The following is an 18317-nucleotide window of genomic DNA, read 5'->3' as shown; positions in this document are numbered from 1 at the left end:
CATAAATGTAATTAACAACATAGGGAAAAAAGAAAGAGTTAAGCATTTCAATCAGTTCTTCATAGAAGTAAGTAGATCTAGAGTATTCTGAACCATCATTGTGGCATTGTAATCCTTTAAAATATCAAAATATTATTGAGTTTAAAATTATGGTGACCAGCCATGCTCTTTCAGTTTAGACATAATGGAAAATCGTGGTTTAATTATGCTTAATTTGTGAAACCAGGACTCAACTTGCAGGTGCTCATTCAAACCCTAGTTTCCTAGACAAATGCAGGTGTTGTCACTTTTCTGCTCTTTCCCCCCATCTCACCTGTCCCAGCATACACCAGTGTGACAACAGTGCCCAGGAACAAATTGGGATTGAGCCAGGAGATCCATGTTTGTTTGTCAGCCGAAATCATAGGTGAGCCATAACTGTAGTGAATAAAAAAAATTCTAACCCACAGTTTCAGATCCTGGTTTGATGTGCCGTAACTAATCATAGTTACTGGAGTAGCCTAGATTTGGACAATCAGCCTACCAATCACAGTTAGTGTACTTAAACCACAGTTAGTCATGATGTCTGAACTGAGCCTCCATCATTACTCAGTAATGCGCCTCATTGTTACAAGCACTGATCATGATTCTCTATGTAAGGATCAAAAAAAGAGTGAGAAATACTGATACATTTGGGGGAACTTCTTTTTTAAAAAACCTTTCTTAAACAAATTGCATGTATTTTTTAAAAAAACCCCACAAACCTTTCCATAAACTTACCCTCGGGATCAGCTGAATCATTTTTATATTGTTTTATTAATTAAAGAATAAGAAAGTGTCTTTGTCCTATAGAAGATTAATTCAAAATTTCTATCTAGAATCGCTTGTCTCTGCCAGTCTGTTATTCATGATGGCTAGAGCACCTACTCCTCCTGAAAAGCCATTTTGTCTAGTGTTTATACAGACATTCCTAGGGTAGCCATTGGCTGTCTCAGACAATTGCTTTTGTAGAAGTGCCAGAGAGACTTTGTTGGAGGCGGTGAGATCCCTCATGGAGATCATTTCCCCCGAGAGCCTTCTCCCATCTGTGTCACTGTCATACTGTCCGTCGGTTTCCATAGAGATGTTGTGCCGGCGGAAACGGGATCCCGGCGTGATGGCATTGCGCCGCCCAAGGCGAGCGGTTGGCTTATGGCAATCAGGGCAACACCTGCATCGAAACTTTCTTAGCATCCAGTTTAAAACCTGCTTGATTACAATCGATATGACATTAAAAAGAGAGTATATGCAACATACCCCCATTAATATAAACATGAAGTTCCCAAATCTGTACAATCCCTGATTTCGGTACACAGCGTTTTGACTGCTCACCAGATCGCCAAATCCAATGGTGCTGAAGGTGACAAAGCAGTAGTACAAGGAGTCGATGTAATTCCACCCTTCCACAGCTGTGTACATGGCTGAGGCACAGCAAGAGAGAATAATGGCAAAGATTCCCAGAATCAGCATCACATGATAGACTGATGGCTTCCACCCAATCAGGCTGTCTGCGTCAGAGATGGCCGAGCCCCTTCGGCAGGTTGGAGGTAGAAGACCGCTTCTCCGCAGCTGCCTCTCATGGCAAGCCTTCATGACCAAAGCCAGAAGCGAGATGATCCGTTCCAGGAAGAGATTGAAGAAGAGAATCGTTCCGGCACACCCAAAGAGACCATAAATGATAAGGAAGGCTTTTCCAGCCACTGTTGCTGGGGTGGACATCCCAAAACCTGGACAGGCAGAAAGATAAGAGGAAAACCATTAGAATCAGAGACAGCCTGAGAAATTTTGGTGCCTGAACTAAAATAGTCAAATACCACACAGATGGGGAAAAGGAATAAACTAAGCAATAGGCAATTTTGTTTTTCTTTAATTGCTCACCCAAATCTTCTGGCTAAGGTGGACCACCTTGCTCAACCTAATGATAGCACTGGCCCTGGTTTTTACAACAAAAGAGTTGTTTCTGAAGCTATCCCACAGTCACATCCAGCCCTGTTCCTCAATTAAAGTGATCCTAGCCAATTAAGCATATATATTGATTAACTGACTAAAACTGCATACATTTACATATGAATAAACAATAGTCCTTGAGGGGGGGAAAACACATCATTTTTGCTTTCAGATGAAGTATGTCATCATATGTCATACACCAGACACCATGGCAGACAAAGCATTCCTTCCTGTGTACTCAGAGAAGGAGGAATACTTCCTCTAAGAAGATGGCTACTACCCATACACCTGAAAATATTTATATTGAAAATATTTTTAAAAATTCTGTTGCCCAGTTAATCAGGAGCAATGCTCCCTCTAAGCTGTGGAGTCTTGTAAGCAAACATTCTATCTTCCGAGCAGCTGGCATTACAGTTGTGAGCGAGCGATTTGGCTACTGCATAAGTCGGTTTGCTTGGGAGCCCTCCTCCCCGAGCGAAGACAAAAATGTGTGAGCCAGAGGCTAAAAAACTGTGAGCTGGCTCTCACTAACTCGGCTTAGAGGGAACACTAATCAGGAGTGCCGCTTAATCAAACACTGTGATCAATCAGTTGCAGCCCTCCCTACATCACACAAAAGGACTTTTGCCAGCACTGATCACCCACATCTTCTTTGCCTCTCCAACGTGATTCTGCACAGAGAAGCAACTAAGAAAAATTCAGACAGGGGTGTGGTGTCTGGGGTGTTGTGAACTGTAGCCCTTCTTCATATGCAGCTTGGTAGAAGGCTGTAAGCTCTGCAGGTACAAACACACTCTGGAACCTAGCAAGTGTCTCCAGTGGGGATAGCAAACTGGTGGCTTCATGCACTAAGTAAAGTTGCCCATTTGTGATTTTAAAATACCTTGATGGGGGGATGGAGCTAGAAGTGGGTAAGTGGGCTGGATCATGGAGCGGTGTTTGATCGATAGAGTGTGGCAAATTCTTAATGGATTGGGTGTTGGAAAGTGGAGGATTTTTATAGGTCAAATGGAGGAACCTTTCAGGGGTAGCCAAACTTGCTTAACATAACTGCCACACAGAATAAACGTCAGATGTTTGAGAGCCAGAAGACATGAACAAATATTACACACATATTTTTTATTTAAAAATATGCAAATTTTCTTTTTATGAACATTAAATTAGACTGTGTGAAAGAGCCGCACGTGGCCCTCGAGCTGCAGTTTGGCCACCCCGTGATTGTGGTATATCAGAGAGTCTAGTCAGGTCGATTAGAGGATGGGGCCAACAGGTCTTTTTAAAGCTCTGGCTTAAAATACCTGATTTAGTAACAAGTATCTAAGCCAAAAATTCCAAATAAACAGGCAAATTAATAAATACAGTAACTAATGATTTGTGGTCACGCTGAGTATTAAAAGTTGTGATTTTTGGAAGGGGAGGCTGAACCCCTTCTCATGAAAAAGCCTTTAGTCTACATTTTCTTAACTGTTTATAGGTGAACAAAGTTTGAGTCCAGTGGCACCTTTAAGACCAACAAAGTTTCATCCAAAGCGTAAGCTTTGAATAAAACTTTGTTGGCCTTAAAGGTGCCACTGGACTCAAATTTTGTTCTGCTGATTCAGACCACCACAACTACCCACCTGTTTATAAGTGTTCATTGTCACTGTTTTCCTACTCTGCTGCTGCTTCAGTGGCCATTTTTCTCTATGATTAATTTTTCCTTGAGAGATCCCAGTCAATCAGGAATCATGTACTTGATATGATGACATCACAATGTCACATAGCCAATCAGATTTAGCCATGTGCCAATGTCAGTAAGGGCAACTGAAGACCATTAGAGGTAGGACAATGCTGAAATGGGTTATTCTGCCCAATCAGAGGGTACCCTAAGCCCTGAAGTGCCTTAGCTCTTTTAGAATGGTTTCCCAAAATTGCCAAGGCATTTTCCCGATTGCTCTAATGTTCCATTTTAATTCCTGTATGTTACCTTTTTCCCCCTTGTGTCCAGTAAAGTTCATTAACATCCCTGTGCCATCCTTGTCCCGTTTTTCCCTAAACTAGTTTTTCCTGTACTTTCCCACCCATTTCAGAATGAATTTGCAAGATAGCCTCTTGCTCGAAATGTTAACAGTTTTTTCCCATCTTGTGGATTGCCATCCAAACCCTCCCAGAAAGAGCAGGCTTGGGCAGCAATTTCTTAATTTTATTTGCATGCCAGTGATTCAGCATTTCTGCACTGGAGGACGCCTGCACTGAAACAAAAGTTCAGTCCCATTGGGAGGCCTGACACCAGCAGCCAATCATTGCCTTCCTTACCATTCCTTCATTCACACTCAGGAGCAGATTCTAGCACATCCTTTAGTCTTTTAGCACAAGGATGTAGAGACAACCTAGAGTTCTTTGTATCATCACAGGGTCACCAGGAACCTTTCTTTTTAAGGGATGTACTTGTATCAAATATCTGCCCATTGCTTCAGAATTCTGTGTCACCCTTTGGAAGTCTGTGGAATAATCATTCCAGCTTGGCAGTCTCCCTTTCCATTGAAATTGTTATCTGGCAACCTTGCTCATACTTTACTCAGTGACAAACCAAGGGCTTAATTCAAGAGCTTATTTACTAGAGTATGGCTTTGGTTGAGAGGAGCAGGAAATCTTAAATAGAACACTGTTGATGGATGAATCAAAAAGTGCAGCAAACCCCCATATTCAGGAGGCTAAAGTATGATAATATGCTACCAGGGATCCAGACAGCTGTAGAGATTTAGAGCTCTTGCAGGGGGAAAAAATATACCCTTGTTTGACCTCCACACCAATCAAATTCTTTTCAGTGGCATCTAAACAACTCAAGGACATTTCAAAAAATAGGATGTTGCCAATTATGCTTTCAGATCATTCACCAGTAAATCACAGGGCGGGTTTTCAAAAGCAGGCTGCATCCCCAAAGCTGGCAAACAAGGAATGGAAACAGACATCCATGAACTACACAACTGCAGCTTAAAAGCTTACTGCAGGGCAGTTGAAGAAACCACAAGGTGAGTCACAGGAGTCTTCCCTCGGATCACATGAGAAGACAAGGGTTACTCGCCATCCCAAAGGCTTCTGATCTAGGGAACTGGGGGGAGTGAGCAGCAAGGCTGGATTTATGGTTATTGATATTTATTTAATACATTTTTATTGCACCCTTCCTCCAAGGAACTCATTGTTTTCCTGTACTCTGTTTTATCTTCAAAACAACCTGCTGAGGTAGATAAATCTTAGAGAGAGTGACTGGTCCAAGGTCAGCCAACAAGCTTCATGGCAATGTGGGGATTTGAATGCAAGTCTTCCAGATCTTTGTCCGAGAGCCAATCAGTATACCACACCAGCTCTCAGATACTACGTTATAGGTGGTTATGCTATGTTTCCAAGGGGCCATTTCAGATGTTACCTTCGTCACAGTGGAACTATTTCTTAGGGCTTAGCCCAGTGATGGTTGGGTTCAAGCCCGTAGCCACGATGTGCAAAAAAGGTCATTTGTCATGTCCCTCCAATCAGCATTAGGAATTGGTGTGAAATCTGTCACAGTTTTTCAGGTTTAAATTTTCTATGTAAAGAAGGAAGGAGTTGAGGTAAAAAGTGAATCCTGTCATAAATCTTTCAAGGGTTTAAAGGTGTGAATCCTGTCATAAATCTTTCAAGGGTGAATTCTCTATGCAATTGCCTAGAACAGAATTAGCAGTTAGAAGGGTTGAAGAGTCCTGATTTTAAAAGCTTGCAGGGGTGGGGAGAGTGAAATCATGTTGGAGTAAAGCTGAGAGTAAAGCTTTATTTTATTTTTTAAGTTTACTTTTAGACTTATACCCTGTCTTCCTCTGGGTCACAGGGCTTGGGGTGGCTCACAATGGCCCATTATGCATGCACATCTTACTGCAGATTTTCAGAGTAGTAACCCTTTAATCTTGACTTTGGATCCTGTGCCCGCCTTACGCACCATTCTTTTTTCATTCAGTGTATTTATTCTGCAGCTACAATCAAGAAAATTCACTTTTCTAAATTGGGGCGGAACATCACTTGTGACATGTGGGAGGGGTGGCGTCCATTTTTTAAAAAAATTATGCATTTTCCCTATTACAGCTGTGCAGTAGCATCCAGCAAGCACTTTCCATTTAAATCCTCCTGGTTCAAGTTTTGCACATGCATTTTAGCATTAGTTCATTGAATGAAATGGGAACAGAACAGAAAGGAATGCAGGCAAAGGGGAAACTGATGCTGAAACTGAACAGACTTTTTTTGAAACTGACAAGCAGCTATGAAGCCCCATTTTCCATATTGCCAAGCACTAGGGGATTCTGTTATCGGCCACTGTGAAAAATAGGAAGAGTCACACAATCTCATAATACGGGGGAACATGTTGAGTGTTCAGAATGTGTGTGTGTGTGCATGCCTGTGCAAAGTTGGCTGCAACTCCACCAGGCTTTGCACAGGACTGCAGTTTGTAATGGTAGAGGCATCTTCTGCCAGAAGCTCTGGAGAACTTTTTTAGTCTTGTACCACTAAATTGAAAAAAAATAAATAACACACCTCTGGGGGTGTTGTTTTTGCTGATGCTCTAGCACAGCTGCGTAGTAATGCTAATTTCCTGCCCTTCTTTGCAAATGTGCATGGTTTTCTCTGTAATTTGATCATGCACAGTGGTTGTGATATTGGCAGTTTTTAAGAGTCTGTCCTGTGCGGATTGTATTCTGTCCTCCAAATGCATCAATCCCAACTGATTCTTAAGTTCAGCAATTTGCAGAATGTCCACAGGGCTCAGCCGCCATTTTAATCTTAGGCTTCTGGAGACTGCCAAAATGGTTCCACCCCAAACTTTGTTCACTAGAGCACTAAAGGAAAAATGTTTCCAAAGCTTTAGGCTTCCCACTGAAATCCTTGTTTTTTTTTTTTGCTTGCATGGGGGACGCTGCCATTTGCCTCCTCTCTGATTCCCCTTGTACACCGATGAAGGGGGGAGGATGGGGGGAAGGTGCAGAGTGTGTGGAACAACCTCAATGTGGGTGGGGGAGTAAATTTCAAGGTGTGGCAAAAGGGTGGGGGGAAATCTGAGGGAATCTGTACTCTTTAGAATCACCTTTGGCTTGGAAGTGAAACAAGGGAAAAATCAGCACAAAAGCACTCTCAGAAAACTCAGGGAAACAGCAACCAGAAAGCGAACTGAGCACTGAAGGGAGGCAAACCAATGTAGAATGACCAATATACCCTGACAAATATACATGGTAAAAACAAGGGAAAACACCTGTGTATGATAGGGCAATATAAATAAAAACAATCTATAAGTAGAAAGAAAGAAAAGTAAAAAATACTTACAAAAATAATAACATTACAATCTATAACATTACATTACAATCTATAAAATAGCATCCTAGTTTAGGCATCGAAATAAAAATATAGCCATTTTGTAACTATGATAAGAATACCCATTATACGATAGGTGACCTCCAGGTAATTATGGCCATGGCCTGCCAATGCTCTCCTGGTTGGTGGAAACTTGCTGGCCAAACAGGGGGCATGCCTCCCCCATGATGTCACAACTTCTGGTGTGGTCACAGTGTCACAGTAGGGGAGATGCCTCACCCAAAAACTCAATTTTTGACTGACTGCTAGAGAATGACCACTCACGCAATGCCATCTCTTCTGGGTCATGATGGAAATTGTGTCATCATGCAGGGATGACAGTTGCCCCATCCCCTTGGTAAATTCACACCTTCCCCCATCTCCCACAGGTTGCTGCGCCATGGCAGGCAACTCTATGCACTCCAAGGTGTAAAACATCTTTCTCTGAGCAGAAGAATGCCTTGGAATTTGTGTGGATAAGGTTTCTTTAAAAGATTGGTGGGAAGGAACAACCAAACAGAGACTAATGATAGAGTGTGGTTACCAGGCAAAAGAGCTTCTGGAGAGCAAGTGGAAAGGTGCTTTGCAAATGGAGTCCTCTGGTTAGCAATTAGGGATGGGCATGAACAAGAAAAATGTGGTTCAGTTCGTGGCGTGCCCTGTTCATGAACCACAGAACAGCATGAACTTTTAGCCACCTCATGAACTGGTTTGTGAGGCAGTAACCCCCCCAGCATGCTAGAGACACTAAATTCACAGGGGATCTCCAGCTGCTTCTCCTTTACCTGCCCTCCAAGTTTGGCGAGGATTGGATTTACGGGGTCTGAGTTATGGCCCCTGTGATGGATTGCACTTAAAAACCAGGTTCCTACTGCAGCAGAATCAAAGATATGGGAGGTGAAGGGTTAACACTCTGCTGGAATAGAGAGCTTGAGTGATGGGCTACTCCTCATCTCTGATTGACCAACACCAGCTGAGAAAAACTATATGATCAGCCAAGTTCTGAAGAGAGTTCAGTTCAGTTTGATTCATTCTATTCTGGAGGTTCTATCAGTTGGAACCAGTCTGAAGGCAGTCAGTTGGTTTCTGACAGAGTTTGGAATCTGACAGGAAAAGTCAGATAGTTTCACCTTAGAGTGAAGAAAAAAGACTCCTTTGCCTTAACTGGAGTATTCCTATTCTGAGGAAGAATTCCTTAACAGAATTCATAGGCTAAATGTCAGCCTAAGCTGAAGTATGTGGTGATTTGGCAGGAATGGTGGGTAATGTGCTGAAACTCCCTTTCAAGCCGAAAGGAACAGGGCTATATCTTCTGTGAAGAAGAAGATTTATTCCTGCCCAGTTTCTGAGGAGCTCTGAGGAGGACCCTGGGTCTGATGTGAAGGGGAAACGGTTTTAGACAATTCAGGAGACAGAAATAAATTGTTTCAAGAAAGGAGCAAGTTAGGTGCTCAAAGAAAGAGATCCACTCAAGGAAAACTTTACTGTCATATGAAACTCTCTGAAGAAACATTATTGCTGTAATTAAAATACTAAGTAAAACATCTCTCACTGTTAAGAGCCTAGAATATATACCACCAAGCTTCAAGATCACTATTTGGCCTGTTAAAAGAAGTGTACTTTGTAATACCAACAAGTTTTACCTCAGCTTTTCCAACCTCTGACTACACCTATTCACCCCTGCCTGTTAAATAAACTTAAGATTTCTGTTTGAATGTTATTCCATCTCAAGTGCCATTTCAAAGGGTAAAACAAGACAGCTCCTGTCTTCCCCATCAAGTTCAAGTCAAATTATATTCAGTGTGACAGGGTGGGGCAAACAGACTATCAAAAACACAAATATTAAAATGCTACTTGGGACTGCTCAGTCACAGCAGGGAACAAAACGTTTTGCAGGAAAAAATGCCTCACAGTGGGGGAGTGACAGGGGTCCATCATAGCCCCCCAAAGAAGGTACCCCCAGGAAAGTGCTTTCTGGGGAAATTGCTGCTATCATTTCCGCAGAAAGCACTTTCCTGGGGACATTTTCTTTGGGGGAAAGCATAACTCAGACCCCATAAATCCAATCCTCATCAAACTTGGAGGGCAGGTAGAGGAGAGTCAGCTGGAGATCCCCTGTGAGTTTGGTGTCTCTAGCTTGCACAGGATCTGTTTTATACCCTCTTGAACCTGCCTTTTTGACAGGCACAGGTTTAGGAGGTTCAGGAGTACATAGAACAGATCATGTGCAAGCTAGAAACATCAAAGATGCAGCGGACCCCCCCCCCATGCTTCTCTGCATGCCCTCCAAGCTGTTGCATTGAAGTTTTGTAAACTATTTGATTGAGTAGAGACAGTTTGTTTGGAAATGTCCAACCAAACCAAAAGGTTTTTTCCAGTGTAAACGATGTTCGACTTGTAAATTTATGTTGGAAGGAGAGCAACATGCACAGTTTATGGACTCTTTGGGTCTTAGTACCAATTTCTTTGCAACCTGCAGAACACAAAATACTGCGTATATTTCCCTATGTGAATGTGGTAAAAAATATTTGGGGTCTACAATAAGAGCTATTAAAACCCGGGTTCTTGAGCATAAATCTATACTAATTAGTCATGTAGAAAATATCCCAATGGGAGAACATTATGCTAGTACTGGGCATAACTTGGACAACATGAAGTTTGGAGTGATTTTTGTACACCAAAATAAGCCTTTCCAGAGGCAGGATGTGCAACATCTTCTGTTACAGAGGGAGGCGCGCCTTGTTTTTGATTTGAAAACATATCAACCTTTTGGCTTGAACAGGGAACTTGATTTTTCAGCCTTTTTGTAAACAAAAAGAATATTATAGAATGTGGATTTTAGAAAAATAGAGCCCTTTAAATGGGACTAATATAAATTGTTTCTCTCCCTTTTGAGCTTTAAATTGGCATGCATCTTCATCTGTATCCTTGAAAACCTATGGGTTCGCTCCTTACAATATGAACCTTTTGGTCTGTTGAAATTGCTGAAATCAGGGTGAGTGTATTTTTCAGGCATGTTTTTTTAAACAATTCTGTGTTTCATATGTGTTTTTGTGGCTAGGCATTTGTGTAAATCTCTTCACAGTTCCACTTACACAGCTGGCAAACTGAAGAAGTTGAAGGAAACGCATCTTCCAAATATCTAGAATGGGTGTCTTTGCAAAGGCTGTTTGGAATATGTTATGACTATGTGGACTCCTCCTATCAGGTTATCAAGTTACACTGAGTACATGGACTTTATGTCTTATCTTCAAAGGAGGAAATATTGTATCTTATCCCATATTACAGTTACAGTATGCATAAATGTTGTTGTGACACCACCAACTTTATAATTGTTTACTATATCGTTTTGGCAATCTTTGATGTTGTTTTCTACTAGTGGAATTTGTATATTTGGGACAAAGTTGACTTAGCAAACTACAAACCAGCCAAAATTCATCATGCACTTTAGTTCGTGAGCGGTTTATGCCCTTCCCAATTAGCAATATTAAGTTTTGATAATTAAAGAGAAAGATATTTCCCAACAAGAGAACACCTATATGTGGCATACTGGTCCAGTATTCATTCCTTCTCCCCAGGGAAACCTGGAAACTGTAATATTGTGAATGGGGATGGCGGGATGGGAGTCTCTGTCTCAGCATTCTTACTAATCTCCAAGTCAAGCAACACAATTGAAGCTTGATGAAGCTGCCAATACTGTAAAGAACTCCAGGTGACTCAGACAAGTTAACCAAGCTGCGGAGGGCAACACCCACCCACTTGGACTTCTGTACACTGTGATGGCAAGAAAAAATTCTTTCTTGGGGGAGACTATAACGAAGGAAATCCCTTTTTAAAAATAATAATCCCAGGGCTGGAGTCCAGGGTTGGCATAGTGAGGAACTGACCAAGACCCATCTAGAGTTGCCAACCTCCAGGTGACACCTGGAGATCTCCCACTATTACAATTGACCCTAGTTAACCAAGATCAGTCCCCCTGCAGAAAATGGCTGCTTTGGAGGGTAGACTCTATGGCATTAGACCCTGCTGAGGTCCCTCCCCTCCCCATACCGCACCCTCCCCAGGCTCCACCAAATCTCCACGTATTTCCCAACCCAGAGCTGTCAACCCTAGACCAATCAGAGGGCCTTAGCTCCTACCTGTCATCTTCCTTCCTGTTGAAGGTTGCTCACCAATTCATGCCCCCCCCCGGCCCCTGTCACAAACAGGTTGCAAACTTGCTGGAGGGGAAAAAAAGTCTGGTCTCCTTAATAAAGGCTTAATGGGGTGTTATGAACTAGGCCATGTTATTTACCTCAGTGCCAGAAAAAGCTTCAGGTACTCCTTCCACACACAAAGCCTCGATTAAAGTGATAGTCCATTTTCCTGCAGGCCTGTAGCTAACCCTAACCACAGCCGCCGCCAGAAGGTAAAGCAGTAGCAGTGACATGTTTGCTTGCTAGGGGTGCCAGCTCTGGAGATGTTGAGGGTGAAGCCTGGGAAGGGTGGGATTTGGGGAGGGGAGAGAGCTCCTACAGAAATTCCTGGACATTCGGGGCTGGGACAGACCTCAGCAGGGTATAATGCCCTAGAGCCCACCCTTTGTGAGTGAGGTATAAATGTGTATGCCTTTTGCTGAAGCTTCCAGGGTCTCCTGTGTGCTATCTGGATAGGTGGACTTAATCTTACGCACCAGACCCCAGAGGATAATACATCCTCCAAAGCAGCAGCTTTCGCCGGGGGAAATTATCTCTGTTGTCTGGAGATCAGTTGTAATTTCAGGAGCTCTCCAGCCGCCACCTGGAGGTTGGCAAATCACTTGCCTCACACCCTCCCTCTTGATGGTGGTAGGGCCAGAGCCAGAGCCTGGGCCTGGGTTGGGGCCGGAGCAAAAAGGCAAGGCCAGGTGGGCAAGTGAGTATTCCCTCTGAAAGAGGTGTGGGAGGCCTGCCCAATGAGCAGGAAGGACGGGGAGGAGAGGTGGCTCCCAGCTTCTTGGCTCTGATCCAGAGGGAGAGGGAAAGTGAGCAGGCAGCAATAGCGGCAAGGAGGATAGGCCAACTGTAGAGGGGAGACCCACTGTCTTGGTTGACGCACAGTACTTTAACCTGCTACAAAGCTGCAGCTACTGGAAATGCCGTAAGATCTCACAAACCCTACTGAGGAGAAATGTTCACGCCTAGCTTTCTTGCTGATGTGCTAGGTTCTTGCTGCAGGGAAGTTTTATTTTTAAACATGGGGAAGCCTTGGAACATGTGGGCCTTCTGCTTCCAGTCCGAAGGTACCAGTACATGAGTCTTCTGTAGTTTTGAACTGGCCTTGAGGCTTCCAAAGGAAAATCCATTTGACCTCTTCAGAACTAGGCACAACCCGTTGACTACTTTTAGAAACCGCAAACACACTGTGACAACATAAGCAATTTATAAACATGAAAAAGCAGACCCATTAGCAGACCCCGTTGTTAGAACAATAGCACAGTAGATTAACCTTAATTGCTACATAGCCTCCAGGAGCAGGAGAAATAATGAGAGAATTTGGAAGCTGAGAGTGAACAATTATACCTAGGAAATGAGCATGACTTCCCCAGCAATATATTTTATTGCTAATAGTTTGCAAATACGTTCTTGGAGCCCCACGAGTAAGAGGGAGCACCATATGGCAGTTCTGGGGTCTGTTCCTCCCTTATGCCATACCAGCGTGGACCCACACTCCCCCCATGTACCATGCATGAGGAAGTGCTTGGGTAATGGCAGCAATGCCTGGAGATGCTTCAAGGCAGCATCAGGGACCAACTCCAATGAAGCGGGCTTTCCACTCAAGTGCATGGAGGCAAGGCGTTGTGGCTCCCATGGATTTGGTGCTCAGAAATGGATGGACGCTGCGGCAGAAGGCACTGAACAGACTCCCTGCCCTAAGCCAAACTTGTGACAACCAAAAAATGCTGCCAGGGGGCTTCCTCTTAGCACACCCAACCCTTGCCCAGCCCTCCTCAAGGAGCTCCTCACTGAGGCTCCATCTATACATCACACAGTCCTCCCGTTTATTGGGGAACAACATGAAGACTTCACATCGCACATGTGCAAGGCGAGTTTCGTGTCTCCCAGATGCACGCCAGCTCTTTTTTTGTTTGTGAGCAGAGCAAGCAGGAAGAAGCTGCTTTCGCTTTCTCCTCCACTGCTTTTGCATCCTCAAACAGCCCCACACAGAGTTGCTATTATCTTCACTGTAACAATCACATTACCTACGTGACTACGTACAAGTTTCACAAGAACAGCCCATAGTGGCTCCCCGGGGCTTAAGAGAAAAGACACAAAACTCCCATTGCACATGTGAGGCAAAGTCATGTGGTTCCCCAAGAAACATGAGGACTTCGTAATGTGTCACTGAAGCTTGAGTCATGTAGAGCTTTTGAATGCCTTTAAGGATGCAATTCTAAGCACGCGTATGTGGGAGTAAGCCACCTTGAACATAAGGAGACTCACTTCTAAGTAGACACGCATAGGGTTGCATGCATTGGGCTGAGAAGTGGAGTACAAGGCTAGGGAGCTACTATTATGCCCCCCCCCAATGCTGCTCTGTCTTCTGTGTCTGCTCATACTGTGTAGGATTTAGAGACACAACAAATGGGCAAAAGGTTAAGTGCCTCTCCTTTCCATATTTTTTCATTCTACAAAGCAGTATTTAATTTGGCTGGACAGTTGGTATTTTTCATTTTGTATTTTAAATCTGTGAGGATTCATGATGGAGAGGGAATCCCATTTCCTCTTCCAGACTGCTCCACTACCCCTCATCCTCTCCTGTCTCCTCACTGAGGCATTTGCCATTCCCTCATCCCTTTATCACTGTCTTCGTCTCCACCCTGCCCATCCACATCCATCTCCTAGTTAGCACTTGGTTCCTTTCCCACTGCGTCTTCATCTATACCTGCATCTGCTTCCTCCCCTCCCATTTGTTCAGTGCCACTTGGCCCATTTCCTTCTCCCCTATCTCCTGCTGCTATTTCTGGTTTGGTCCTGTCCAGTCCGTTCCACCCCTCCCCTGGCCTCCACCTTGGTATGACTGTCTGGTACCTTATCTTGCTACAACAACCTCAGATGCCACTGGAACCCTTTTGTATGTCTGCCTATGTACAGACTTTGCTCTTTAACCTTCTCTGTGTTGGGGTGTTTTTTTATTTTTATTTTAAGTTTTTGTGTTTTGCTGTAAACCTGGGTGCCTCCCTTGCAGATCTTTTGATCCATATGATGTGGCCATATTTGGGAATTAAATATGCGATTGTATCTTATATTGCTTTTTGGCTCTTATATTTTTTACTATCAGTCTTCAAATATATATCCCACCCTTCCGTCAAGAGGAAGGTGCACATGGATGTGTTATTCTTTCCTCCCTTCTCAAAACAACCAGGCAACGGGTAGAGAACTGAGCAAGTGACTCCCAGGGAGCTTTACAGTAGAGCTCCGTGAGTGAGGAGGGTATTGCAGGCTTGGGGTGGTGGTGGATGCTTCTCCATCCAGCCAAGGCTCTCGCAGCAAGAAATTAACAGAGATGGAGAAGCATTCACTTGCCCTGTCAAGAATCGCTCCTCCTCTTGTGCCCAGGGTCCACCCTACCTGAGCCTTAAGCTCCTAAAAGGCACTGCTTTCAATGCCCACCCTAAAAACTGGAGCCATTTCCTGGGGCCGGGTCCTTCTCTTTCTTGCAGCTCTGGTCTTTGCTGCAGCCCAGGTGGGATCCCCTCCCCTCCCATTGCAGCTGCAAAAGCCTGCCAGCCTCTGTCCAGGGTAAATCTTTCCCATGTAAATGCTTGAGCCTGGACAGGCATTCTCTTTTCCTTCACTGGTGGTCTTGGCTCTGAAAAGGCAGCAATGTCCTCTATCAGGAATGGGGCCTCTCCTACTGCTGCCCCAAATGATGTTTTCAACTCATTTAAGTCACTTGGGCCCTGGTCACACAGAGAATTTGCCGCGCGAAAGGCATGAATGTCGGACGGATTTTTGGGGCGCGATCACACTGCAACATCTGGGAAGCGTAGCGCACCCATGGCCAACCCATGGTATCCTGCCGAAGATGCAGAGTTAAAAAGTACCAAGGATGTTTTTCGTAAGCACTTGCGCACAAACATGAAACTGAAAGCAGTGCAGCTCTGCGGAATTGTGCATGTGCACAAATGCGAAATGCTTGTGTGATCGCACCGCACCGCTTCTTTGCCATTCTGCAGCATCACCACGTGATCGTCAGCTAACAGCCTAAGCATGGAGACTCGTGGGACCGTGTGATCAGGCTACCGTGTGTTATTTTGCTCCGGGGCGAACAGCCACGCCTCCCCCCTGCGTTATCTGGCCCGTGTGACTAAGAGAATAAAACAGATTCCACCTCTCAACTGACCTCCTCTGAGGACTGATGAATAAAACCCAGAATGAATCAAGAATGGCTGCATGCATGTGCTGAAGATGCGGAGTTAAAAAGTGTTATGTACTGACATACAGACAGCAGAGCTTGAATCTGAAGCTCTATCTTTACCTGGTATTGAAAAGTACTTGATCTGATTGGGTGCTCCCTACAGTCTACCAATGAAGACACCAGACCAGTTCTGGAGGGAAACAAACCCATTGGTTGTTATCTGTAAATACTGATTGGTTCTTATCTAATGTATGGGCGTGGTTTACAAAGTTTAAAAGAGAGCCTGTTGCTCTATTGTTGTGTGTTCGTTCTTCACCTATCTAATAAAGCTGAATCACTGTTTGTTGGGAAAGCTGCACTGAGTCTCGTGTCTAACAAAAAGTACCTCGGAAAGTGCACTAGTATCCAGAAAATGTGCGGCACAGGCGGGCATCTGATCGCGGGATTGCTAGTATCCCGTGGCACCCGGCGCCCACCCACGTCCCGTCGCAAACTGGATGTTTTTTTGTAAGCGCATGTGCACAAACATGAAACTGAAAGCAGTGCTGCTCTGCAGAACTGCGCATGAGCACAAATGCAAAACACTTGTGTGATCGCGCTGCACCACTTCTTTGCCACGCTGCAGCATCGTCGTGTGATCGCCATCTAACAGCCGAAGCACGGAGACTCGGGGGATCGTGTGATCGGGCTACCACACTTTATTCTGCTCCTGGGCAAACAGCCTGTGTTATCTGGCCCGTGTGACCGGGGCCTTGTATGCCTTTTTGAAATGTATTTGCATAAATAAATGGAAATAAATATGTTTGATACATTCTGTGTGAGGTCTAATAAACTCTCCGGAGTTTCCCCCGCCCCCCGAATGAGCCATAATCCACCATCAAGAACAGATTATTTGATGGCTAGCAAAACACCTTCAAACTTAGACTGAGAAACTGATATTGTCCATTAATTTTCTCACTGTGATCCACATTTGTCTATGTTGAATCTAGTCAATAATGTCATTTTCTTCTATGCTTTTATTGCAGGTTTGGGGAGGATAACAATGTTCTCAGTGGGTTTAACAAATGAGGCCTGATCCATTTACCTACTTTACTACAGAACCTTAGTTTGCAAAGGTCCCCATTTGGAAGTAGGGTTGCCAGGTCCCCCTGGTGAGTGGGGGATCCCCTGGTTTCTGGCACTCCCCTGGTGCTGGCCAGCTGGCCTGTGGGGGAGGATTGGTACCCCAAATGTGATGTGCCTACGTCACCTGGAAGTGATGTAAGCACGTCAGTGACTTTGAGGGTGTCACTCTGATTTTTAGGCAAAACTCTATGGTAGAATTAGCTTCAAATCATAGAAGTTTGCCCCAAAACCAGAGTGTCCCCCCCCCCATATCACCGATGTGCCAACTTCACTTTTGGGTGACGTAGGCATATTACCCCCAACGTGCCTATGTCACCCGGAGGTGACACCCGGAGGTGACCCGGAGGTGACATAGGCATAGCATGTTTCTTCCCTCCCCTCTTCTGAAGCATTCTGTTGAGTCCCCTGCTGGCTTGTTGTTTGGACTTGGCAACTGTATTTGGAAGTAAGGAGAAGCTTAAACTGGTTGTACTACCACTAAGCTGTCAAAGGAATGCCATGATCATTCTGAAGTCAGGCATATTTGAAAATACTTTATTGGGTCTGATCAGTTTGGGGTCACAGTGGATAGTTCAATGAAAGTGTCAACCCAGTGTGCTGCAGTGGTGAAAAAGACAAACTTGATATTAGGGATTATCAGGAAAGAGACTGAAAACAAAATGGCCCACATGTAATGCCCTTGTATAGGTCTATGGTGCGGCCTCATTTGGAATACTGTGCACAGTTCTGGTCCCTGTATCTCAACAAGAATGTTGCTGAGCTGGAAATAGTACAAAGGAGGGTAACCAAGATGATTAGGGGGTTGAAGCCCCTTCCCTATGAGGAAAGACTGAAGAGTCTGGGACTTTTCAGTTTAGAAAAGAGACGACTAAAGGGAGACATACTAAAGCTCAATGGCATCAAGTGAAACTGATGGGCAGCAGGTTGAGGATGGACAAAAGGAAATACTACTTTACACAGAGAGTGATTAAAATGTGGAATTCAATGCCAGAATATGTAGTGATGGCCACAGGAATAAACAGTTTAAAAAAGGGGATTAGATAGATTCATGGAGGATAAGTCTGTCAATGGCTATTAGCTGTGGTGACTGAGGGGAACCTCCACATTCAGAGGCACTAAGCCTCTGAATCCCACAGCCAGGAAGCAATGTCAGGGGAAGGCCTCGGCCTCTGTGCCCTGTTGTTGGCTGTCCAGAGGTACTGGTTGGCCACTGTGTGAGACAGGATGCTGGACTAGATGGACCACTGGTCTGATCCAGCAGGGCTCTTCTTATGTTCTTATATCTACCTGGACCAAGGTTTATTTAATGCAAGGCTTCCTGTCTATCTGAAAGATTTGACTGGACTGCAGAACTGGCCTGCCATGGATGAAAATGCAAATTTCAGAAGCTTCCCTAATCTCAGTTCTAACTTCGTAGTGATCATTGTAAACATCAGTATGCAGTTGTTTGCGCCCTAGTACTAGCCAATCAATAAAGTGATACAGTAGATTCTAAAATT

At 44.3% G+C, this 18317-nt stretch overlaps 1 protein-coding gene across 1 annotated transcript in view; it reads right to left on the bottom strand.

Annotated features, from left to right (window-relative positions):
- Positions 1-849: 849 nt before the first annotated feature.
- The window catches only part of KCNK12 (potassium channel, two pore domain subfamily K, member 12), a 70710-nt gene continuing 53242 nt past the window's right edge, over positions 850-18317 (bottom strand). The window contains exon 2 of the mRNA XM_015427678.1: positions 850-1745. Coding sequence (XP_015283164.1) covers positions 850-1745 — 896 coding nt within the window. The remainder of the gene's footprint in view (positions 1746-18317) is intronic.

This window comes from Gekko japonicus, unplaced genomic scaffold (assembly GCF_001447785.1).
Source record: "Gekko japonicus isolate JY-2015 unplaced genomic scaffold, Gekko_japonicus_V1.1 scaffold174, whole genome shotgun sequence".
In the NCBI taxonomy this organism is placed as follows: Eukaryota; Metazoa; Chordata; class Lepidosauria; order Squamata; family Gekkonidae; genus Gekko; species Gekko japonicus.
Note: the sequence above shows the minus strand (reverse complement) of the source record. Positions and strands in the feature narration are given on the sequence as shown.